The 27,500-nt window shown below is 38.8% G+C and overlaps 1 protein-coding gene across 3 annotated transcripts in view; it reads left to right on the forward strand.

The window, feature by feature from the left end:
• Window positions 1-27,500, forward strand: part of si:ch211-195o20.7 (cytospin-A) — a 52,708-nt gene that overhangs the window by 10,477 nt on the left and 14,731 nt on the right. For all 3 annotated transcript variants that reach the window (XM_061895520.1, XM_061895519.1, XM_061895518.1), the window contains exons 3-5: window positions 7,959-8,528; window positions 8,678-8,730; window positions 25,149-25,639. In XM_061895520.1, the coding sequence (XP_061751504.1) occupies window positions 7,959-8,528; window positions 8,678-8,730; window positions 25,149-25,639 (1,114 nt within the window). The remainder of the gene's footprint in view (window positions 1-7,958; window positions 8,529-8,677; window positions 8,731-25,148; window positions 25,640-27,500) is intronic.

Raw genomic sequence — 27,500 nt, forward strand, 5'->3', positions numbered from 1 at the left:
TTAAAATGAAATCCTTTATTTTTACAAGTACAGCTTTTGTCCAAACAAGGGCAAGACATCTTTTTGTTACGTTTGCAGCAGTTTGTGGATGTTCAGCCTCCCTGTTAAAGTGTCCCCATCGACATGGTTATGGTATTTTCAGTGTCAACATGCCAGACGAGTGAGCACTTAAGTGGTTTTCTCCCAAGCACCATTCCTCAGTGACGTCGTTGCCTGATGATTCAGATACCAGCTGGGTGATTGTCAACCTCTTTTGTGTCTTCCTTCCCACGTTGTTGGAAACGTTTTTGTACGCCCTTGCAGTCCATTATTTTATAATTAGTATGGTTAAATATGACTTGGTGACATTGCACAGTTCACAGGATTGAACATTTGATGCAATTATGTATAAATGCAAAATAATGTATATTGTATAACTCCCCTCTAAATGAGCCAAAATAAGTATACTCTTTGTTAGATTAACATTTGTCTCTTACATGATTTTTATTTCATTTGCTGGATGTTATTTTTTTCATTATTTTAGTGAAACTTGGTATATACAATTCCATTTCATTGCAAACTGTTTAAAAAAACGGGTGTGTCTAATGTTGATTGCTGTCACCAAGTCAAAATGCAAAATAAAGAAAAACATTGAGGACTATAACACAGGTTAAGACATCACTGCACATCATAACAATCCACTTTTGAGCAGTATGACTGCCGGTGACTATGAGTCTGCAGGGGTGACATCAGACTGATCTGTTTCTGGTGTAGCCTTGACATCATTTATTGTAATTATAGTCGTCATCATTGTTATCATGACTTTATTCATATCACATAGGCCAGGAATTTCAAACATGCGGCCCGTGGGCTGGATCAGGCCCGCAAACAAGTTTTATCCGGGCCGTGAGATGTGTTTGCCAAGTGTAAAGTTGAGCTACATTTTTAAATCAAAGAAGCAGCTGTTCTACTACTGGGTGTTGCAATATTGTATCAATTATGTTAGGCTAGAAAATAGTTTAAATCGGGGTGAGCATATACCAAGCAAGAGGTACACCGTAAAGCAGGCCTGGACTCCTCCCCCTCGACCCAACGTAAAACAAACAGGAGTAAAATTAAAAAATGGTAGCCCCACTTAAAACGCCGCATGAGACACTGCACATTGATATAGTTCTGTGAAAATTGTTGTCTTCTGTGCAAATTTAAAGGAATTGAACAGTGTGATTAACTGCAATACAGTCAGTCTTTTAAGTTTTTATTTTTGGTTTGTTGAAATTGCTCACACGGCTTTTGTTTTTCTATCGATACACAGTCATGCCTTGAAGGCAAGAAGTAACTCAACCATCTTGAAAGGTTTCTACCTCAGTTTGTATGGTTTGTCAAGTTAGCACACTTAAAGGCCTACTGAAATGAGATTTTCTTATTTAAACAGGACTAGCAGGTCCATTCTATGTGTCATACTTGATCATTTCGCGATATTGCCATTTTTTTGCTGAAATGATTTAGTAGAGAACATTGACGATAAAGTTCGGAACTTTTGGTCGCTGATAAAATAGCCTTGCCTGTAAGGAAGTAGCAGACGATGTGCGCGTGACGTCACGGGTTGTGGAGCTCCTCACATTGTTTACAATCATGGCCACCAGCAGCGAGAGTGATTCGGAGTGAGAAATTGACGATTTCCCTATTAATTTGAGCGAGGATGAAATATTTGTGGATGAGGAAAGTGAGAGTGAAGGACTAGAAAAAAATATAATTTAAAAGAAGACAAGGGCAGTAGAAGCGATTCAGATGTTATTAGACACATTTACTAGGATAATTTTGGAAAATCCCTTATCTGCTTATTGTGTTACTAGTGTTTTAGTGAGATTATATGGCCGTACCTGAAAGTCGGAGGGGTGTGGCCACCGCCAGTGTCTTCGATGAAAGCCACGTTTCTCGACGAGGCAAGGCAGCCCGGCTGAGATTTTTTTTCCCCCTCCTCCGCGGTGCAAGCATCCCACGGTCGGGGGGGGGGCGTTGGGAGGATGCAAGAGAGTCCGCAGCTGCAGGAGGCGGGGCACGACGCAAGCTCTCTGCTCATAACTACGGCAAGAGTCGACTTAATACCACAATTTTCTCACCGAAACCTGCAGGTTGACATGTGGTAGGGAAAAATGTTTGTTTGACCGCTCTGTTCCATAATAAAGCTTCACCATCAGCTTTCGGGAATGTAAACAAGGAAACAAGTAAACACCGGCTGTGTTTGTGTGGCTAAAGGCGGCTGCAATACACCGCTTCTCACCTACATCTTTCTTCTTTGACGTCTCCATTATTAACTGAACAAATTGCAAAAGATTCAGCAACACAGTTGTCCAGAATACTGTGTAATCATGCGATTAAAGCTGATGACATAAAGCTGGGATCGGTGCTGGATCAAAATGTCTGCTACAATCCGTAAAGTCACGCTTACGCGTCATCATACCGCGACGTTTTCAACAGGATACTTTGCGCAAAATTTAAAATTGCAATTGAGTAAACTAACCCGGCCGTATTGGCATGTGTTGCAATGTTAAGATTTATTTATTGATATATAAACTATCAGACTGCGTGGTCGGTAGTAGTGGGTTTCAGTAGGTATTTTAAGATGCGGAAATGACAATTGAGGTAGTTGATACATATAATATTTTTTATTAAATCTTTATTTTATTTAGGTTCAATCCTAAATGGACTGTGACTTAAAGTTTTGTTTTGTAGATACATTTAGATGAAGTCTAAATTCATTGTATTCTTCATGGTGTTTTTGAAACTGCACCATATTTTTCCTCAGAATTTTCAAATAACTTGAAGTGTCAGGAGGATTATTTGTAATATGTACATTTTCAGAATGTGCTTGTTCTATTTTGTGTCGAAGTAAAATAAAGAAAACCATCTGAAGTAGTCGTAGTTGCATTTTTAAGTTATTTTGCAATGGTTTTACCCGTCCGGCCCACGTGATAATAGATTTTCCTCCATGCGGCCCCTGAGCTAAAATAAGCTTGACACCCCTGATATAGGCAGTTTCATAAGATCCAATGAAATTGGAATCGTAGGAAAGTTGAAGCTGTTTTACCCAAAAATATTCTGAATCAGACTCAAAGGCTGCAATTTAAAAAGTATTTAATAGTCGACTAGTCAGCGATTATTTTTTCGATTAGTCGACGAGTCAAACGATTGCTTATACTGTAAGATCTGCTTTGCATGTTTGAGTCCACAACTTGATTTGAACTTATTTTCAAAAGCCATTATTGCAAATTTTGACAGAAAAACACAAATTGCTAAGGATTTAATGGTTTTACTTTAACAGTAAATAACCACAGTTAAAAATAAATCGAAATAAAGTACCAGTAGAGTGGAAAATCAAGTTGAATTTATATGCTTAATTGTGTTTCTTTGTACACATAAAACTTATCCAATTGTATTTACAATCCACAAAGTATGTGAAAATACCATCTAAACATTACAAAATGACACAAATTATTGAATATCTGGCTTAAAATATTTTCAGCAAGTTCTGTTAATTCTACGCCACTAGAGTAACGCTTTTGCATTCTGACCATGTTATCAGATCAGTCATACTGGAAATACGCACAAATTTGAAAAGGATTTGCTGTTTCATTCACAGTTGTTACGTATGACAATATCAAATTTGCTTGACTTTTTTATGCATTTGAAATCATAAATAGTTAACACTTGAATCAATAGATGGAGAGTTGCACCCATTATACACTTTCCAAAAACATCCAGAAACAATACTCTTTAAATGTTGTGACCTGAAAATTAACCAAATATGAGTGTTATTGTTATTATTAGCGGGCTTCACGGCGGCAGAAGGGTTAGCGCGTCTGCCTCACAATGCGAAGGTCCTGAGTAGTCAGGTTTCAATCCCGGGCTCCGGATCTTTCTGTGTGGAGTTTGCATGTCCTCCCTGTGAATGCGTGGGTTCCCTCTGGGTACTCTGGCTTCTTCCCACTTCCAAACATGCACCTGGGGATAGGTTGATTGGCAACACTAAATTGGCCCTAGTGTGTGAATGTGAGTGTGAATGTTGTCTGTCTATCTGTGTTGGCCCTGCGATGAGGTGGCGACTTGTCCAGTATGTACCCCGCCTTCCACCTGATTGTAGCTGAGATAGGCACCAGCCGCATCCCCAAAGGGAATAAGCGGTAAAAAAAGGATGGATGGATGTATGTTATTATTTGCACAAACACAGACGGCCTATTTTAGCTGCGTAATGATAGCAGCCAGCTAATACTATCTTAAGCTGCTATTGTTGACATACTAAGCCACGGCTGCTTCTGCTAAAAGTAAATTCTAGATTATAAATCATGTATCTCTCACCTGGTAGTTAGACAAATGTTGCCATGGACCTAGAGGCTGGTCGAAGTGCCCCCCGCCCCTTTAGATGTTAAAAAGTGCGGAGAAAGTAGCCATTACTAACACAAAAGCAGTTGGAAACTGTTGCCCCATCTAACCTGCATGCTATGGTTAACATATCAGTACACCAGTATTCTTATGATGCTATTGCTGATATTCCGACACTTAACTTCTCCCCGGAAGTCAAATCCAGTGGTGGTCGACCAAGCTAAGATGGCTGTACAGCAAACAGCACACAAACTATCTGAGTACAAAAGAGGCTTAAATCTTCCTGCAAATAGCAGATACAAGCAAAACATGTAACCATGCAATGGAATAGCTCCCTATACTTGAACAAAAAAATATTTGAGGGGTGATATCAAGGATTTCATCAGTCGCGTCCCCAGACATATGAACTATTGTGCTCCAGACGCCATTCTATACAACAAAACAGATATAAACTTGAAAAAGTTAGGAAGTCTATAACTTCTTTGTGTGTGGATCGGTCAAATAAATTGGTATCTAGACTCTCTCAGATAGATACGCATATTTTTTGCTCGGGTAAGGTTGCAATTAATGATTTAACTCTGCGTCTATGCTGCCATGTTTGGTGCGCTCGCATGCGCCATTTTCAAGTAGTGTGTTTTTCCCTGTCTTTATCAAAATATAACTTTGGATGTTAACATTGTGTATGTGCTAAAAACTTCATATATGATTGCTGCCTTTAACTAAAGCTCAACTCTTTTGGGTTTTGCTCACATTTGCTTTCTTTTATTTAGACACGCTGAGTTGGTGCTTTTTGAAACACTCGTAGCAAACATTTGTTTAAGAAACAAATGATATGAAGAAAATACTTGAATGGGAAAAATTAACCGTTAAAACTATACCAAACAAACCTTTAATGATGTGATCACTGCAAACTCATGCATTTTATAACTCATGTCCCTTGGACTAAAGTGTGAGCTGCATCCTTTTTTCGTAGTTGTTTCTACAAGTCTTGCACTTTCCCGCCCTTTTTGATAACTCCTCGAGGAACTCTGAAGAAACTTTTATTCTTTCCGCAATTTGAACGATTCGTAAAGCCAAAAACAACACAAGCATAGCGCATTTTTTCTTCAATAAAGGCTAAATGACGCCTTGTACCCATTTAAAACAGTGCTAGCTTGACCACCAGCATTCAGAGGGTGGGGCGTGTCGTGAGCCGGACATGGCCTCAGTAACATCCCAGCAATGCTATTAGGCACACCCCTTTGACTCAGCTTAAGAAACCGCTTTTTGTGATTGACTCGATCAAAAGCCTTCAAGGCATCTTTGAAGCAGTACAGAGGAGTTTTGTCTTCTGTACAGATCAACTCTTTTAGAGAATACGTATATAAATCCGTACCACACTTGGATATGTGTGGTGGATACAAATTCACATAGAAGCTGTTTTTCCAAAATCTTGAGGACCACACTGGGTAGTGCAATTGGCCAATTGTTCTCCATGCTACCAATTTTGACTGCTTTATTATTGATTCTATTATGATCGATATCTCTTTATTTGGAAACTTTGGAAGTCTTTTGGTATCATAAATAATATACGGTATATATGATAATAGCTTCAATATATAGGCAACTTGTTTTTCCACTCTTTTGGCACTTTAAAGTGCAAGATATCATGTAAACTTGAGTTTCAGTGCAAAAACCCCCATAACAACTATTATTATCCTGTACTGTTAGTATTATTTAGCTGCCACCAGTCACTTAAAGGAATCATACTGTAAATATATTATACATTACCTTTTGCACTATATTAATTTATATTATGTGTTGTCAACTTTCTACTTTTTTCTGTCATTGCCTGAAATAAATCAATAAATGAAAAAAAAAAAAATGAAAGAATGAACATCTTATTGCAGTAAAAACTTTAGCGTGCTGCTTTACTTTTTATTTGCTTTTATATAAGTACTAGAAGTGTCAACAAGACCTTTGCATGTTCACTTTTCTTTGTGTGTTGCTTTATTACAGTCTTTTTTTTGCACCCTAAAAAGTGTTAATATTGTAAGTATTGTACTTATTATGTACCAGCTGTTTGATTACAACATACATGTTGTAGTTTTCATTAACACATTTGAGTGTGTTGAAATGGCCACGTAAAATTGCTAATGCTAATCAGTAGAATCCATCCATCAATTTTCTACTGCTTTTCAATTTTGGGGTGGCTGGGGGTGCTGCAGCCGATCTCAGCTGCACTCGGGTGGAAGGTGGGGTACACCCTGGAAAAGTCGCCACCTCATCACAGTAGCATGTCAAGTGCAAAGCCAATGTATATTAGCATCAAGCTAGCACATTTGTGGAAATGTGGAGTCTTACTTAACTTACTTCGGAGTATGGGGGCGGCATGGTGTAGTGGGTAGAGCGGCCGTGCCAGAAACCGCAGGGTTGCAGGTTCGCTTCCCACCTATTGACATCCAAATCGCTGCCGTTGTGTCCTTGGGCAGGACACTTCACCCTTTGCCCCCGGTGCCGCTCACACCGGTGAATGAATGATGAATGAATGATGGTGGTGGTCGGAGGGGCCGTAGGCGCAAACTGGCAGCCACGCTTCCGTCAGTCTACCCCAGGGCAGCTGTGGCTACAGATGTAGCTTAGCACCACCAGGTGTGAATGAATGATGGGTCCCCACTTTTCTGTGAGCGCTTTGAGTATCTAACAATAGAAAAGCGCGATATAAATCTAATCCATCATTATTATTATTATTATGGCTGTTGACCAGTCATAAACGATTAGGCGACTAGTTGGATTATAAAGCAAGCATATTCAGTGGCTCTAATTTAGCCATCAACTTTGAAATTTAGCTTGAGATATTTTTAGGCATGTGCAACAAATTTGTCCATAAATATTTATTTATACTATAGCTATGCTGCTCATTAGTCTTTTAAAAAAATCAATTACTATTAAACTTTTGTCCATTTAAAAGTAAGGACAGGAAAAGTGCAAAATCAAACAAATACAGTATATGTCTATATATTTTTTAAATGAAAAAAGGGACAATTAAAATAGAAGCAATAACAACAAACGATAAAACAACAAAACTTGCTTGGTCAAGAAAAAAACAAGCATTTTGTGAATAAGTGTCTAAAAAGCTGCACACTAATATACTATTGATTATTAATTAACTCTTGGCATTTTTAGCCTATCTTCAACACATTGCAAATTGACGCCACTTAAAAAAAGTACTTGAATTGATTTAGAATAAGTTTAGCTGTCGGACATTGGCTAAAATCATAGTTAAATACATTTTTCGGTATTCATATTTTTAACAAGAATAGGAAGAAATATTTCCACACTTCACATGTTTTCAACTTCGATGTTGATGCGAGTAGCAGTGCTGACTCGAATGATACGCGGACACTTGGACTCGAATGTTTAGTGCAATATTAATTACTGAGATTGTATGAGGAAATTATCATCAAAAACCGAATCATACAAAAGGTGGCGTATACAAAAACCAAGGTAGCACTGTATCCAGAAAATGTTGGATGTTGTTTGAGAAAACAAAACAATGTGGATCAGAAGATCTTGCCAAGCAACAAACAAGCTTTCTCTTATTTTTTTTCTTTTTCTAGGGAACCACTTAGATAGTTTCCACACTCCTCCTGCTTCCCCTGAAAGCGACATACCTGTACTTGTACCCCAGCTCGTTCCTTCTACATCAGCTAAAGTGTCCCATTCAGTTTCATCTTCACCTCTAGTATCGGTGCTCCCATCGTCTAGCGCAAAGAGATCACAGACAAGTTCTGCCATTTCTGCACCTGAGTGGAGGCCTGCTCCTTCACGACTCAACTCAAACAGCTCTTTGACTGGATTATCAGTCAGCCAAGTGGCCACAAAGCCAGACAATACAGTACCAGTGAAAGGACATAATACCGTGGCAAGGAATGGAGGTCCTTCTTCTTCTACTCCTCGGACTGTGCCTGTCAGCCCTTCAAAGAGTCCATCTGCTACGTGTAGCACCTCACCGGTGTGCAGCTCCTCTGGGCCCAAATGGCGAGAGAGGGACAGCGTTCTGAGTCAGTCTCTGCTACAGGGACCAGAGGCTGGAGACATCCAAGCAAAAGAACTGGAGACGCTGCTAGAAGAATGTCGGACAACATTGGGGATCACGGTCAGTCAGGAAGGGCCCAAAAACGTCACAGGTAAGAGCTGCAAAATGTTAGTTTGATTACTACAACTTCTTGTTTCATTGTTCATTTTACCCTGTTGAGAAGGGCAAACACATTACTTTGACCTTTTTCCTCTTGGTTTGGTATGCATCTGACATTATCTGACATTTCCCCTCTGTCAGAGATGCTGAAATGCCTCCAGGTTGAAGTGAAGAATTTGAAGAGTACAATGCAGGTGAGTGGTTTTTGGAAAATGCTGTGGGTAAACTGTGGGTAGATTATTTGACAATTCATGGTAAAAAAAATGTGCAATGCTTAGTTAATTGTACATCTGTGAAAATTGTTCCCTTGAATCATATAACAGCGTGAGCCGTTGTCTCCAACTTTACTTGATTATGGTATTGTTCTATTAAAATTAAAGCTACTGCATGTTAGGGCTGGATGATTAATCAAATTTTGGGTTCGATGTCGATTATGGCTTCTCACAATTATGAAAATGTAATAATCGGAAACAATTGATTAATGGGCCGCGCAACGTGCATGCAAATTCCTGAGCTGTACAGTGAAACAGATGAGGAGCGAATGAGTGGGGAAAAAAGTGTACAAATATGCTAGTATGTCACTAGCTCAAAATGAGCTTTTATTAAACCAAAAAAATATAAGAACACCACGGGCTTGCATATTTTGCTATTATTTGTTTAAAAAAACTGATATATATCAATCAATCAATCAATGTTTATTTATATAGCCCCAAATCACAAATGTCTCAAAGGACTGCACAAATCATTACGACTACAACATCCTCGGAAGAACCCACAAAAGGGCAAGGAAAACTCACACCCAGTGGGCAGGGAGAATTCACATTCAGTGGGACGCCAGCGACAATGCTGACTATGAGAAACCTTGGAGAGGACCTCAGATGTGGGCAACCCCCCCCCTCTAGGGGACCGAAAGCAATGGATGTCGAGCGGGTCCAACATGATACTGCGAAAGTTCAATCCACAGTGGCTCCAAGACAGCAGCGAGAGTCCCCGTCCACAGGAAACCATCTCGAGCGGATCACTATTGTAAATATTTTTTATACGATAGCAAATGTAATTGAATAAATGTTTCGATTGTTATGCTGCAGACTGTGATATCGTTCACATGTGTTAATTGTATATTTTTACATTTATGGTGAGTGCTATTGACAGTTTAACAATATCAGCACAATATTCAAATTAGTTTCTGATTCTCTTTTATTACATACAATTGTTTGGAAAACAAAGTCAATAGGACAGAATAACCAAATAAAATAAAAAAATATTATATACTGTAATGCTCATTTAAATTATTTTTTTTGTCATCGTCTTACTGAATTTGTAAACATTAGCAAAAACAAAAAAAATATTTTGACAATGTAAAAATATTCTTATATTGTTATAAAATATATATAATCTCTCTGGTATTAATCATCATTTATTGGTACTATCCTTGTAATCGACGCCACAAATGTATGCACACACCCTAACAGTTGTTATATTATCCTAGCTAAAATTAAATGAAATTCCTGTTAATATTTGTTTACTTCCTGCTGCAACGTGGTTCTATCTACACTTCTGAAAGTTTACTAAGCACTTGTTAATTTGTGTTGTTTCCAGCGAGTTTAGCGGCTAGTTTAGCTTTTACTAGCAGGCCTTCTACTGGTTTGCTTTTGGTGTGTAACAAGTTATGCCTCATCCTCCAGTGATGATAGTTAAGATACCTAGAAATGCAGTTTGTTTTCCGCAATGAACGTGATAGTTATTATCTTATCCAAGCGGCCCTACGCTGTGTATGGAGACACATAATTAGTTGCTAACCTCTTGTCAGCCAGATTGGCTTTTTTTTTTTTTTTTGTGAATTATATTTATATAGCGCTTTTCTCTATTGACTCAAAGCGCTTTACATAGTGAAACCCTATATCATTGAAAGGCATTAGTGGGCAAAGACGATAACATACTTTTTCATGAAAATCGGCAGATAATGATCGGTGGCCGGCCGATCAGCACATCCCTGAATAAAACGTGTTCTTCGGTCTAAATAAGATGACTTGCATTCATGGCTGTCACTTACGGGTGTCTCGTACACAAGAGGACGTACACAAATACAGTTCCTGTGATCAGCTAACGCATGTGTGTTACACGGGGTGTAACTTACATGCTCGGAGCAGGAAGTAGGCGAAGTGTAATTCTTGTAGAATTAAAGTAAGCACCTACTTGGCAGTAACGTAACCATAGCAAACAATCACTTTAACTTTTACATGTGGAATCTTCACTTAGCTGTCCAGATGAATGTTTACCTTTTTCTTAATTTTTTTTTTGTGCCCTTCCTTTGTTTTTTTTTTTTTATAGACTAACAAAGTCGTAGTGCCACTTGTTGCTTTGGCATGAACTTGACCATTTGCTGCATTTTCATGAAGGAAGAAATTCTCTTTTAATGGTGGCATTGGTTTTCCCCAAGAGAGACTAAAAGGATAGTTGTGCTTGCAGACACCATAGAGAGTTTGTCATAAATGCCAGTGACACAGAGTCAGTGTTTGTGACCTTTACATTCCAGAGATAACACCAAAACACCCTGTTACAGTCCACTATCACGGTGCACTGTGGAATTGTCCCTACTCAGCCACCATAGGACCGGCGGCTTGCTTATGAAGGTTTTCCTGTCCTATGTTGAGGCCTGTGAAGGAAAACACAATATTTTCTATATGTCTTCCACCATAGTGGTGGTTGTAATTTTCCACAAGCTTTCTTTTGTGTGCTGTATGTTTCCCGCACATCTAAAGATGTTCTAATCTGCAGTGATTTCCTGGTTCTAATTGTGACTCCTTCCTTAGGACAGCAGCTTGATGCTAAAAGCTTCCTTCAGGTTACAGCAACTATAATATCACGCAAAGTAGGGCCTCCCTTGTGACCTCTTCTCTACGTGTTTGCTTATTTTTTTGGGTGGTTTAGGTTGTAAGTATGGAGCTACAGTCGACCTCTTAAAGTGGGACGGCCGTGAAGTGGCACAATTAAGAATTAAATCCAAATTTAAAAGATAAAAATATTTCTCTTGAGTGCGGTGGAAATCTTAACTTCACCAGCTTTGTCACTTTAGTTCTGCAACTATAGATTTAAGTTATTGAGCAGCCTATCCATTAGTTTGTTTGTTTATCAAGTAAGCTGATAAAACACACTTCATAGCCTCATTGTGTATTTTATGGAAAATAGTTGGAAAACATTTTTTCTGCTTGCCATCACCTTCATTATTCTATTCTAATAACTACATGATTAACAATTGATCGAGTAAACTGATAAAACACACTTCATAGCCTCATTGTGTATTTTAGGGAAAATAGTTGGAAAACATTTTTTCTGCTTGCCATCACCTTCATTATTCTATTCTAATAACTACATGATTAACATTGATCGAGTAAGCTCATAAAAAACACTTCATAGCCTCACGGTATTTTTAGGAAAATAGTTGGGAAAAATAAAAATTCTGCTCGCCATTACCTTCATTATTTCATTCTAATAACTCCACATGATTAACATTGAAAGTTTACTTTTTATATGTGTATTAGGGCAGCACAGTGGGAGAGGGGTTAGTGCATCTGCCTCACAATACCAAGGTCCTGGGTTCGATCCTGCGCTCGGGATCTTTCTGTGTAGAGTTTACATGTCCTCCCCGTGACTGCGTGGGTTCCCTCCGGGTACTCCAGCTTCCTCCCACCTCCAAAGACATGCACCTGGGGATAGGTTGACTGGCAACACTAAATGGGCCCTAGTGTGAGAATGTGAGTGTGAATGTTGTCTGTGTCTCTGTGTTGGCCCGGTGATGAGTGGGCGACTTGTCCAGAGTGTACCACGCCTTCCGCCCGATTGTACTTGAGATCGGCTCCAGCGCCCTCCGAAGGGAATGAGCGGTAGAAAATGGATGAATAGATATATTGATACAAATAAAAACAATATCTGCCGCCTGCCGCCACATCGATCACAGGAAGGCGGGCGGGACTATGTTTGCGTATCTAAAGGTGCAGACACTCCATGCAGTCCTGGATTTTATACATTTTTATTATGTACACTCATTTAACATTTAATCAAACAGCAAAAAAAATCAAAGCTTTTTTCTAATTGAATAATCCTTGCAACCCGATGTCAATTGCCCCTATTATTCAAGTTGAAAAAATGTTATTGGTTTTATGTCATTCAGCATATACTGGTAGGTTATTTCTACACTTGACTTATATGTTAATGAGGCTATAATGCTCTAACAAACATTACTTGCAGTTAACCCTTAGATGCTCATGTGGGGTGAAAAATGACCCCTCTGGTTATTCTACAAAAACTTTAAAAGGTAAAGTTGTAATATTTCATATTGCAAGTACTCCTCTTAAAACATGTTTGTGACATGAGGCCATTTGCATTTTACTTTAGTTTCAGGTAATTGCCATTTTTGTATCTTCCACAGGTGGGGACAATAATGACCCTGAGCAGTTTTAACTTCTGTAAACCTTTCATTCTTAACAACTCTTGATTGTCCCACTTACACATCCGATGTCATCTCTTACATCTGATGCAACTGGTCATCGAACTGGAATGAGAGAAATATGACTAGTTGTGTTTGGTTCCCATGTCGGCAGGAGAGTCTCATGACTAGTTGAGTTGTGTTTGGTCGCCATGTTGACAGGAGAGTCTCATGACTAGTTGTGTTGTGTTTGGTGGCCATGTTGGCAGGAGATAAACGTGACTAGTTGTGTTGTGTTTAGTGACCATGTTGGCAGGAAAAAAATGTGATGAGTTGTGTTTGGTGGCCATGTTGGCAGGAGAGTTTCATGACTAGTTGTGTTGTATTTGGTGGCCATGTTGGCAGGAGAAAAATGTTATGAGTTGTGTTTGGTGGCCATGTTGGCAGGAGAAAAATGTGATGAGTTGTGTTTGGTGGCCATGTTGGCAGAAGAGAAATGTGATGAGTTGTGTTTGGTGGCCATGTTGGCAGGAGTCAGGAAACTAGTTGTGTTTGGTTGCAATGTTAAGAGGAAAGTCAGAGGAGACTAGTTGTGTTTGGTGGCCATGTTGGCAGGAGAGAAATGTGACTAGTTGTGTTGTGTTTAGTGGCCATGTTGGCAGGAAAAAAATGTGATGAGTTGTGTTTGGTGGCCATGTTGGCAGGAGAGTTTCATGACTAGTTGTGTTGTATTTGGTGGCCATGTTGGCAGGAGAGTCTCATGACTAGTTGTGTTGTGTTTGGTGGCTATGTTGGCAGGAGAAAAATGTTATGAGTTGTGTTTGGTGGCCATGTTGGCAGGAGAAAAATGTGATGAGTTGTGTTTGGTGGCCATGTTGGCAGAAGAGAAATGTGATGAGTTGTGTTTGGTGGCCATGTTGGCAGGAGTCAGGAAACTAGTTGTGTTTGGTTGCAATGTTAAGAGGAAAGTCAGAGGAGACTAGTTGTGTTTGGTGGCCATGTTGGCAGGAGAGAAATGTGACTAGTTGTGTTTGGTGGCCATTTTGGTTGGAGAGAAATGTGACTAGTTGTGTTTGGGGGCCATTTTGGTAGGAGAGTCGGGTGACTAGTTGTACGCCATGTTGGTGGTAAGCGTGGTGCTGAGGGTTCCATGTTCAAATCCAGCTTCTTCCATCCAAGACACTTCCCCTTGCTCCTGATGGTCGTGGTGAGGGCTTTGCAAGGCAGTTCTGTGTTACCATTGTGCGAATGTGTGTGTGTGAATGGGTGAATGTGTAAATAAGGTCAAAGTGCATTCAGTACTTTGAAAGTACAGAAGCACTGTATAAGTATAATATGTTTACTATTTGTTTGGAGGCCATGTTGGCAGGAGATTCAGGTTATTTGTTGTGTCTGATGGCCATGTTGACAGGGTTTTCATGTGACTTTCATGTATTGTTTATTGGCCATTTTGGCAAGAGAAGCAGTAGATACAATGATTGTACCATGTTAGCTTTCAATATTCTGTGTTACTACATATTTGACTCACAAAGATACAACACAAAACGTATGGGTTAAACACAACCAACTTGTGTGATGCCCTTGCCATGGTTTTTATATATTTTGCCCATCACTATCATTTATTTCTATGTAAGACAAGAACAAATTGTTTTCATTTTTTATTACATTCTAACTCGTCATCAGCTAACAATGGAGGTAATGGGAGTCATTATGTAATTGCGCCCATAAAGGCGTCTACAAATCATCCAAAACTGCCCAAAAATATTGGATTTACATCTCGAGACTTGTATAATAACCAAGTATCAGCGATATCGTTATTATAAGCGTTCACATTAATGAACTATGTTTAGCGCGCATCGATCACAGAGAGCTAAGTAGTTTATGCTGCTATTGTAGGGGTGTCAAACTCATTTTAGCTCAGGGGCCTTATGAAGGAAAATCTATTTCCACGTTGGCCTAGTGGTTAGAGTGTCCGCCCTGAGATTGGTAGATTGTGAGTTCAAACCCCGGCCGAGTCATACCAAAGACTATAAAAAATGGGGGCTTGGCACTCAGCATCAAGGGTTGGAATTGGGGGTTAAATCACCATAAATGATTCCCGGGCGCGGCACCGCTGCTGCTCACTGCTTCCCTCACTTCCCAGGGGGTGATCAAGGGGATAAATGCAGAGGACACATTTCAGCACACCTAGTCTGTGTGTGACAATCATTGGTACTTTAACTTTAACTTAAAATCATGGCGTAATAACTTAAAAATACAACCAAGACGACTTCAGATTGTTTTCTTTGTTTTACTTTGGCCCAAAATTGAACAAGCATTTTCTGAAAATGTACATATCACAAATTATCCTCTTGCCAAAAACCTCAAGTTAGTTGAAAATTCTATGGAAAAAATGGTAGTAGTACATTTTCAAAAACACAATGAAGAACACAATGAACTTAGACTTAATATCAGTGTTTCTACAAAGCAATTCAACTTTAAATCACAGCCCGTCCTCCCAGGATTGAACAAAAAACAAAATAAAGCATAAATAAATACTCTTCTATGTATTAACTACCTATTTTTTCATTTCCACATATTAATGCTCAACTAACGCAACAAATCATACCAACTCAGATAGAAACTATTCAAGAGGGTTGAGTTATCCCTGCCTTCTAGGCATCACTGTGTATTGGTAAAAAAATAAAAACTGTGCAATGTGTGAACAATTACAACAAACTAAAAAAACTTAAAAGACTGTCAGTATTGCAGTAAATCACACACTTTAAATTTTCACAGAAGACAACAGTTTCTACAGAACTATATCAATGTGCAGTGTCTCATGCAGCATTTCAAGTGGGGTTACCAATTTTTATTTTACTTCTTTTTGTTTTACGTTGGGTCGCTTTACCATGTATCTCTTGCATGGTATACTTGCTTGTCCTGGTATAAACTATTTGCTTGCCTAACAGAATTATTATTGCGACATCCAGTAGACACATTTAGCAGTTTCTTTAATTAAATGAAGCTCAATTTTACACAAGGCAAACTCTTCTCACATTGAACCTGTTCAATATTTGACATCCTTGTGCTATTGGCATATTGTTTTCCTGCATTGCCTCTGAGTTGGTAAAACTTTAAGCTGAACTGAACTGTGTCTTATAAAAGACGAGAAGCCAAAATGTTTTGCTTTTTTTTTGCATTCTAACATGTAAAAATTGGCTTGTTCTCGATAGCTAGCAATGCAGCTAATGGAAGAAATACATTCTACCGCTAAATCACTCATAAAAATGCATTTAAAAACTGTCACCAAAACTTTATTTACGTTCCGTAACATGTATAATATCCAAGATGTAGCGACATTGTGATTGTCAGAGCGAACACTGAGGAACTGTTTTTCTAGCGTAGTAACACATTGCCATGCTACAGAATTAGTCGTAAAAGCTAACCACGGCAAGAGATAAACTAGTTTCTACGACAACACAAAACCCGTTTGAGCTTGTAATGCACCACATTGCGATACGACACCAATCTGTACCAACGGAAAAAAATGAACATGTATTACAGTATTAGGTATTACAGTATATGTAAAGTATTAGAGTTACTGTAAAGTATTAAACATTTCATATTTTCTTTGTACACAGCTAGCTATACAGCGCATGATGTCTGTCATGATACATGCATGACATGCTGCATGTACTGTATCATGATCATTATTAAGTGTGACTCACTCAATGGACAGTAGTCTTCTTGGTCCAGCTGGCCGGGGAAATTTTTTGTAGTTTATTTGGCATGCCATTTATGTCAAAATAGCTTGTTTCCAAATTCCACATTTGCAGCTTCGAGTTGATTTCACCTCACTATTGGCTTCTGTCTGCTCTGTTTAACCCTCTTCTTCGTGCTTGCTTCTAGAAGCAGCAGTTAATCATTTGTTCATTCAGTTGAAAAAAAATAAGGTTGTGAAACCTTATTTATCCTAACATATTCGTCATCATTTTTGTTACCATGTCTGCCATGATTAGACCACACAAGCGTTTTTTATCCGGAAGTAGGAACACACTTGAAGTTGGACGTGCGCTGCTATAGAAACATAAATCAAGGCGCGGGAAATTAAAATTATAAAAACATGGAAAATATTGTACATATTACATATAGTTATGAACATGACTATCAGTGCATGATATATAGACTTGCAGTGTGTATATAAAACGTTGATGGAGGGTTTTGAAGTTGTCTTAGAGGGCTTTGAAGGCTACAGCGATGACTCCCTTCAGCTGCATCTTCCAAATTTTTTTTTATCATCTTTAAAATCCTAATTAAAAAAAGTTCTTCTTGTCTCTCATAATGATTGTGAACCATAGGCAAAATTCCCCCCAAAACGTGCAGTTCCCCTTTAACTCTAGATTATAAATCATGCATCTCACTTGTATAGTGCAAGGTTGTGGCCATAATCTGAGAAGTTGGTCAACTTTGACATCCAACTAATATAATGAGAAAGAAACGAAAAGACGTTTGTTTGCGGCACCTTTATTTATTTTTTTTCCTGCGTGAGGATTATGATTCATTCTTCATCTAAACCGGAAGGTATGAACATCCCATCAGTCAGCATCCCAGTGAGAGGAGCCATTGTACAGTAGATATAGCTGCAGTATGCTTAAAATGACCAAGTGCATAAATATTTATTAATAATTATTATGAATATACCGGTTACTACACTACATATATACTTAAATTATGTATATAAAATGATAATGCGCGGTTTTGGATGTTTTGTAGAGCGCTTTATAGGTGGAATAGCGCAACTCCCATTACCTCCATTGTTAAATTAGTTTTGCTAGCGTTTGTTTATGGGTTCTGCGATTAGGTGGCGACTTGTCCAGGGTGTACCCCGCCTTCCGCCCGATTGTAGCTGAGAGGGGCACCAACGCCCCCCGCATCCCTAAAGGGAATAAGCGGTAGAAAATGGATGGATGGATGGATGTTTATGGGTTAAAATGCATAAAAAAGAAAGATGTGTGTTTTTGTCTAACATAAGGATTGTGAGTGACGAGCAAAATTCCAATAAGTGCATTTTTCTTTAAAGGCAAAATATTTAACAAATAAATGTTTATATTAGTCACAATTAGAAGGTACATTTTCAAAAACTTGCCGGTTGACCCAAATACAATGATTGGTTTTCAAAACTGTCAATCACAGCTGCCTCACACGAACATGCATGACTATCAATCTATGCTCATTCACAAAAGAGAAGTTCTACAAGGAAAGCATTTAAAAGCTGATCTATGGTTGCTCTATTGGTGTTGAACCAGTGAGTAAAATGATACGCTTTTGAAGATGACCTTATCCTTTTGCTGCTTATGTGTGGAACATGTGTATTAGTAGTACGTTGCGTGCATTGTTGGAGCAGGAAGAGGGCAGCACGTATTGCTGGCAGTTCGTTGAAATGCAATGCAGCCACCTGTCTTCTGCAAACAGTTAATTCTTAAAAAAAAAAAATCCAAATTAGAGGTCAACCAACATCTGCGCACCAGACTGTGTCCAATGTTTGGGTTTTGCTGTTTTTGTGCAATGCAGAAAATAGATAGCATATTATTACAGCTATCACAATCACATCTCACTTGTTTTTTTATGTCCATCCAGTGTTTCATCTTTCCATTCACTCCTTTGCACTTTCCCACACCCCCAGAGAGACTTGCCAGCACAGAACATGGGGAAACAAAGGATATAGCCCTGTATTAGAAATTGAGGCAATCCAATACTGTGTTTACATGGGCCCTCGCTGGGCCAATAGACTCTGCAAAGCCTGACTTTATGAACCCACTCAGTCTGCTCTGCTGTCCTGGGAGCCTCTTTGTGGGGAGCGGGTAGAAGGGGAGTGGGTAAAGCAGTGTGTAGGAGGGGGGTTCCCAAACGACTGTTCAGGACACAAAACTTGTTTTGTTTTGTTCAGTGCGGTGAGCAAGAGGAGGCGGGTGAAGGCTGAAGCTTGCTCACACTGGTCATTTGTTTTTGTGTCTGTTGCACACGTGAGACCAAGCTCACAAATTCACACTAACGAACACACATGCAGTGAAGGATAAAGAGTGCAAATGAGTTTTACTTTGTGAAGTTAACGGACTTCCTCCCCTTTCTTCAGTCTGTCCATTAGACAACTGACTACTCATTCCTGAGCACAACAGCTCAAAAATGTATTACATTTTTGGTTTCTCCTCAACTCACCCCCAACCCCTTTATTAAATCTGTTTCTATGCTCTTCTTCAATTTTCAAGGCAGCTATTTTATAAACACTTTCCTTTTCACACCAAATTCATATTTCAGTTTTTGTCTACACAATACAAACTAAAATATAGGTTCACTACCGTCACTTAAATACAAGCTACATACAAAAACATGAGGGCGCTCTTGTGTTTTTTATAGTTAATTTAATTTAATTTTTACAAATAATAACTCTGCTATGTCCTTTTTACAGATTGGTGAAGTAAAGTCAGATGAATACCAAAGGCGCTTCTTTAAAAAACAGCACTAAAAGAACTTGAGGTTTATTTATGCACATTGATTTAGTAATGTAGTCACTGTTCTTCCTGGGAGCAGTTTAGCAAAGTCCCACTTTAAACATGACTAAAACAGAAATTATTAGTCTGGTGTGTCAGGTTTGGCTAACTCTGGCTTAAGAATATTTTTAATGAATGGACAAAAAATCCCAATAAATGAAATCTAAAATCCTGTAGAGGTTCCAAAAAAGTAGACTTCCTGTAGTGGCCATTTGTCCCAATACTTTTGCCCATATAGGGTCTAATCTACTCGGATCCAATTACCATGAGCTAAATAGCATGTGCAAACTATAAGATTGCAAGTACTTTTCTTAGACGTTTGATGTATTAAAACTGTGTGCACAGGTGATTACAACTGCAGAAGTGGTACAGACCGCCCTATTTAAATGAGAATTTTGCGTGTACTATACCGGCTTTGCCCAAAGAGACACTCATTTCCCTCCAAATGTATAAAATCATATGCTCCAACGGTCTTTGCGGTTTTGTAATGTTGTGGAATATGCAGCACACACCACCTTTTCTTGACCATATTCTCTAGAAATGCGATCTAATCAACTAAAAATATTTTTTCTGCCATTGTTGTTAAATGTGTTTGGAATGATCCAGAAACGATGCAAGAATGCATGACAATGCAGTTTTTTTTTATAGAGGAAATATATGATTAATGTAGCGCATATGGGCTTCACGGTGGCAGAGGGGTTAGTGCGTCTGCCTCACAATACGAAGGTCCTGAGTAGTACTGGGTTCAATCCCGGGCTCGGGATCTTTCTATGTGGAGTTTGCATGTTCTCCCCGTGAATGCGTGGGTTCCCTCCGGGTACTCCGGCTTACTCCCACTTCCAAAGACATGCACCTGGGGATAGGTTGATTGGCAACACTAAATTGGCCCTAGTGTGTGAATGTGAGTGTGAATGTTGTCTGTCTATCTATGTTGGCCCTGCGATGAGGTGGCGACTTGTCCAGGGTGTACACCGCCTTCTGCCCAATTGTAGCTGAGATCGGCACCAGTGCCCCGTGACCCCAAAGGGAATAAGCAATAGAAACTGGATGGATGGGATATATCACATATGAAAAAAAAAATGACAAAAGAAACGGCAAGAGTCACCAAAACAAATCAATTGAAATTGTTTTAGTCCACGCCTTCAGTAATAAACCAGCTACAGTATACAGTTATATTGCTTAATAGACAATATGTCTATTATTTTTTTTTATTTTTGACAAATACATGACAGAGGATTTTATGTCCTTCTTTTGTTTTTGCAGAGTGATTGCCTCCTTTATCCCAACAATTTGTGCGTAACTGTTCCACTTTACATGCACAATTCAAACGTGCTAAATATAGACGCAAAACTATTTTTAGGATCAATCACATTGCGAACACTAAATGTCTATATTTTAATCTCATTCAAGTTTTATGGACGTTCTAAAACTCAGCATATATTCTGCATATACATGGAGACAAACATGCTGAATAGATTATGCTCTCTATTTTGCACATTAGTAGGTTTTGCTTAGTAGATTAGCTTTGGGCTGCGATGAGGTGGCGACTTGTCCAGGGTGTACCCCGCCTTCCGCCCGATTGTAGCTGAGATAGGCGCCAGCGCCCCCCACGACCCCAAAAGGGAAGAAGCGGTAGAAAATGGATGGATGGATTAGCTTTGGGTGCACTATCAAGTTGTCACGTGTTTTAATATACGTAAACCTTTGTAGATCAGACCCCTAGTGCATTATCTTGTAGATTATTTATTAGCACAATGAACATCTCAGGATATAATCTGACAAACCATCTTTCTTGCATTTATGTGCACCAGCTGTTTTAAATATTCCTAGAAAATGAAAATACCCCATTTATTCCAATCTAATTATATTTGTTTCCCTTCTGGATATATTTCAAAACAGCTGTGGAATGGGTTCCAGGTGATCGCTCTTTTGAAATTTTGAAGAATGATTTTGTTTCCCTTTCGCTCTCTTGATCATTTAAATGAAGCTGCTCGGGCTCAGAGAAACTTGTCTGAAAGTTCTGTTGAGGTTTGTCTAGACTGGAAAGAGATGTTGAATGTGCACATGGTGAATTATGCAGTGTGGAATACAAGGCATTGACCTGGGCCCCGTTTCACTTTGATGTTCATGCACATTTTGTGTAGGTATGCAGCTTTTTCTGCCTTCCGCGTTCAACAAAGATGGCTGGATGAGACAGCATTCAATCATATTTTTTGCTGCATTCTGCAGACTGAAGAAAGCTCGAATGCCTGAAGTGAGAAGCTCATATAGAGTTTAGATGTTTCTCCAAGTATGTGTCAGAGAGAATGAGAGGCTGGGTGGGGAAGACAACTGGGCAAAGATGGATTGAACATACAATGTGTTTGTTTGTGCACACAACCCATCTGGTCTTACTGTGGACCTTGGGTCAGCTCTTCCGGGCGTGTGTATGTGTGTAATGACAATCCACTCCCTTATCTCGGTGTGAACTGAGGAGCACCCCTTCCTGTTTCCTTAAACAGACTTGCTCCAGTTGGAGTGCTCATGGCCAGATAAGCATGACTACGTAAGGACAAGATCCGTCAAAGGTTGTTTTATTTCTAGTATTTTAGAGCGAGGACAGAGGACGTGTTCCTTCTTTGTAATTTGTTTCCTGAATAGAGTGTGAATACAAATATGGCCAGATAAGCATGACTACGTAAGGACAAGATCCGCCAAAGGTTGTTTTTTTTCGAGTATTTTAGAGCGAGGACCGAGGACGTGTTCCTTCTTTTTAATTTGTTTCCTGAATAGAGTGTGAATACAAAACAACACAGATAAAATATAAGTTCATGGAGTTTGGTGGTGAGGCTATAGTATAAGGAATGTGTGTGCGGGGGAGAGAAAAGAAATGTGAGATGTGTGCTAGTGCGTGTGTGTGTGTGGAGTTTAATCAAGTCCAGCTGTGGTCTTCTTGAGTCATTGGTCAGAAGAGGGAGCGTCGACTTGGCTTCAATATTACTTCCTCCTCCGCATCTCCATTCGGTTTTTATCTACTTACTCACCTTTCTAACATCTCTGCTCCTCAACCATAATCCTCTGGCTGATATTTCCTCTCAGTCCATCTGTAACCTCCATTAAATATATACCTCCCTTCTTTATTTCTCGCTTTTTCTAAACTATTGACTGCTTTTCTTCTCTTTTTTTTTAATAATGGCCCAGGATTTCCATGATATCAAGAGCGATGGCTGTTTGTGAACGCTTGAAGGAAAGCTCTTGATTTCTTTTATCACACGATCATAAATTACACTGAAACTGTTTCAGTATGATTGTCATCAAACCCAGAAGCTCTAAAGAGTAACAGCATTTAAGAGGGAAAAAAACGTAATTTGATGGCGCACAAGTACTGTTGGCTATCCTCCTAATCCTGTGTCAACCTTTTTTTTCCTCCTGTGGTTTCTCTTATTTATTGTTTGTTTTTTTCATTTTCAACATTTCAGGGAGTTGGGAAATTGTTTGCATAGTTGACTTCCTGTCAAAAAGCCTCTCCTTGTTCGCTTGACAAGCCTTTGACTTCACATTGTTTTCCACTTCACCCAAATAGTTTGCTTATTGTTTCATTTGTTGTAATATATTTATGTACATCAAAGAACAAGCCATGCAGCACGGTGCAACTGTGGTTCACACATCTGTATGGATTTGAATTTGGGCTCTGATCTGTGCGTGTCACGTACAGGCATAGTTTGTCATTACGTTCTCAAAGCTGTAAGAGGGTGGGATATAATGCTTAAAACACTGGAAAGTTAGCGCCCTCTAAGCCCCCGGGTAAAGGTTGCCAACAGCCGCTTTACTTGGACAGTCTCAATTGTCCAAAGGTGAAAGAATAAATAGTTAAAAATGTGCATTGTCATTGACTGGAGACTAGTGTCTTAAGCGATAGGGTACCAAATTGGTTCCTTTTAATCTTTGCCAGTGCTAATGTAAATAATGCTTGAAAATGAAAAACACACAAATTTTGTCCAAAAACAATTTATTTTTATTTTTATGGATTTTTTTTTTTTTTGACCGGCAAGTTGAAGAGATCAGCATTGAGATTTAAATACATTTATTTTTCGGACTAAAAGGCGCACTTCAAATCCTTTTATTTTCTCAAAAATTGTATGCCTTAAAACCCGGGGCACCTTGTGTGTGTATTAATCCTGGATGTGTGCTTACTGACCTCCAATCAATTTTATTATGTACTTAATGACAGGGATGATACGTGTGACCAGTTGTAAGAAGTACCTGTGGACTGCAGGTTGACGCCTGTTCCATAAATGACTCTAGCAAGCATCCGTAAGCAAGCAAAACCAAAACTTTGATGATGCATTGAGAATGTAAAACATTACACACAGCGCTCAAAAAGCCGTCAAAATGTTTTTGTACGACTTTGGTAAGCTACAAAGCCGTTCGATGGGTTGACGGAGCATTACAGCTACCGTTGTCAGACGTACAGTGCTTCAACATACAGGTATTATTATAGTGTGTGTATATAAGGACCCCAAAATGGGACCTAATAGGAGACATATTATCTAGCATTTAGTTTCTCCCTTTTATGCAATACCAACTTTTCTTATCTATTAGTACCTGCAGTTGTGTATTTGGTATCTGCATAAGTCCCAAATATTTGCACGTCTGCTAATATAGTCTGTACCACGGCCTTAGTCAGTAAGCTCCTTTTTCTGTATCCTCTTGTTGTGAGGCATTCATCCTGCGCTGTTGCCATTTCTAATACAAATTAGCATGTAGTTTGAACTTAATTTGTCAATATGAAATATGATATGAAATAAAAAATAAATAATATGAAATAAAAAAAAAGTAAAAATAAAATAAATAAAAAAATATGAAAGCACTAAAAACTAAAACAAAGCAGTGCATTCTGAAAAGATGGTCAGAATGTGTCTTGAAGATGGTCTGTAAAACATAATCTATGCAAAATGATGACCATGTCACATGTTTTGTAGATCAAATAGGTGCAAAACAACTTGCAAAGATCTACACTACTTTTACGTGCACTAATTCCACTGTTTGAGTACAATTATTCCGCACAATCTGATCTTAAATGGATCATTGATAACCAATTGTGGCAATGTTAAAGTAGCGCTATATTAGTGTTTACTAGTAAATCCTATTTGCAAGAGTCGAGTCTAATTTAACAATGTGAAGTTAGTCTGCTGCTTGTATTGTCATGTCAATGTTTGTGAATGCACCTCTCCATGTGTGACTTGTGGATAATGAGGAAGTGTTGTGTAGCTGGTGTATAGAGAAATAAAGAAATGTGTGTGCAAGTTTAAGAATTTGGCATTGGGACTGAACACTGCTGCTGGCATGTGAAGGTCGACAAACTTTAAAATGAGCGCCAGCCTCTGTCGGGACACTACAATGCTTAAATTGGTGCACTGGTCCCCCGACAAATTTATTTAAACTCGATGTACCCTCCGAGTCAAAACGTTTGGGGACCTCTGCTTTATTTTTGTCTAAACTATTGTATTTACGTTAGCTGTCGTCTTCCGATTATCGTTCTATGTAGCAGCAGTACGCAATCTAATCAAAAGTCAAATCAAAACAAGGAAAAAATGCTTGTAGTTGTAATAAATAGTTCAAATATAACACTTTAAAACACTATTTGCACCTAAAACGCGTCATTTTTCTCTTTCAGACAGAACGTACAGAATGGCTGCAATTCCAGGCCGACCTTCAGGTAGCAGTGTCAGTAGCTGACCGTCTCAGAGCCGAGACTGAAGAGGCGCTGATGGCAATCCAGACAGCTCACAAGGATGCGGAGAGAGAACTAGCTGCTGCCCAGCACAGACAGAAGGAGGCTGACATGCAGCTTCTCACTTTGAGACGGGAGTTAGAGGAGAGCAGGCGGAAGCTGGCTACTCACAGTCAGACTGCTAACGAAATAAATGCCCAAGAAGGAGAGAAGACTCAACTTCCGAAGTTCTCTGACATCAAAGAGGAGAGCCATAGAGGCAGGGAGAGAGGGGTGCAACAGGTGACTGGGAGCGTGAATAGTACCATGAAGAGTTCTGTCAGAGACAACTGTGTAGCTGTCACTAAACGATATCTAAGAAATGTGACCAATCAGGAAAGGAGGGTGGAGGATGTGTCTGAGTCAAGGAGAACAGCAGCTGCTGAGAGATCAAGGTGAGCTTGAACATTTATCGAAATGTAAACACTCATTGGCCACAATATTAGGTACACATGCTAGCACTATCCATCCATACATTTTCCATATTTATATATATGTATGAATATGCATTCATACATATTCATATATATATATATATATATATATATATATATATATATATATATACATAAATACATACATATTTATACATACTGTATATATATTAACATACAAAAAAAAAATATATATATATATATATATATATATATACACACATATATATACATACTCATAAAAAAAGGTAAATGGTTGTACTTGTATAGCGCTTTTCTACCCCTTTTTAAGGAGCCCAAAGCGCTTTGACAGTATTTCCACATTCACCCATTCACACACACATTCTCACACTGATGGAGGGAGCTGCCATGCAAGGCGCTAACCAGGACCCATCATGAGCAAGGGTGAAGTGTCTTGCTCAAGGACACAACGGACGTGACTAAAATGGTAGAAGGTGGGGATTGAACCAGTAACCCTCATTGCTGGTACGGCCACTCTCCCAACTTCGCCGCGCTGTCCCCACATACATATATACATATACATACTTATACATACACATACATACATGTACATATCTATACATATACATACATACATACAAACACACACACACATATTTTGATATATATATATATATATATATATATACATACATATACACACATGTTTTTATATGTGTATATATATATATACACATATATATATATATATATATATATATATATATATATATATATATATATATATATATATATATATATATATATATATATATATATAATATATACATACATACATACAAACCTCGTTTCCATTTTTGTCGGGAAATTGTGTTAGATATGTCGATATGGGTTGAAAATGATTTGCAAATCATCGTATTCCATTTATATTTACATCTAACACAATTTCCCAACTCATTTGGAAACGGGTTTTGTAAATATAAACGGAATACAATGATTTGCAAATCCTTTTTAACCCATACTCAATTGAATGCACTACAAAGACTAGATATTTGATATTCAAACTCATAAACTTTGATTTTTTTTTTTGCAAATAATAATTAACTTAGAAAACATGGCTGCAACACGTGCCAAAGTAGTTGGGAAAGGGCATGTTCACCACTATGTTACATCTTTTCTTTTAACAACACTCAATAAACGTTTGGGAACTGAAGAAACTAATTGTTGAAGCTTTGAAAGTGGAATTCTTCCCATTTTTGTTTTATGTAAAGCTTCAGTCGTTCAACAGTCGGGGGTTTCTGCTATCGTATTTTACGCTTCATAATGCGCCACACAATTTCCAAAGGAAGACAGGTCTGAACTGCAGGCGCGCCAGGAAAGTACCCGCACTCTTTTTTTACGACACAAGCTATATGTGGCTTGGCATTGTCTTGCTAAAATAAGCAGGGGCGTCCATGAAAAAGACGGTGATTAGATTGCAACATATGTTGTTCCAAAACCTGTATGTACCTTTCAGCATTAATGGTGCCTTCACAGATGTGTAAGTTACCCATGCCTTGAGAACTAATGCACCACCCATACTATCACAGATGCTGGCTTTTGAAGTTTGCGTCGATAACAGTCTGGATGGTTTCTTTCCCTTTTGTTCCCTTGTACTTACAGATGTAGCGACGAACTGTATTTAGTGACAATGGTTTTCTGAAGTGTTCCTGAGCCCATGTGGTGATGTCCTTTAGCGATTGAGGTCGGTTTTTGATACAGTGCCGTCCGAGGGATCGAAGGTCACGGTCATTCAATGTTGGTTTCCGGCCATGCCGCTTACGTGGAGTGATTTCTCTAGATTCTCTGAACCTTTTGATGA

The sequence above is a fragment of the Nerophis ophidion genome, linkage group LG03 (assembly GCF_033978795.1).
Source record: "Nerophis ophidion isolate RoL-2023_Sa linkage group LG03, RoL_Noph_v1.0, whole genome shotgun sequence".
Taxonomy (NCBI): domain Eukaryota; kingdom Metazoa; phylum Chordata; class Actinopteri; order Syngnathiformes; family Syngnathidae; genus Nerophis; species Nerophis ophidion.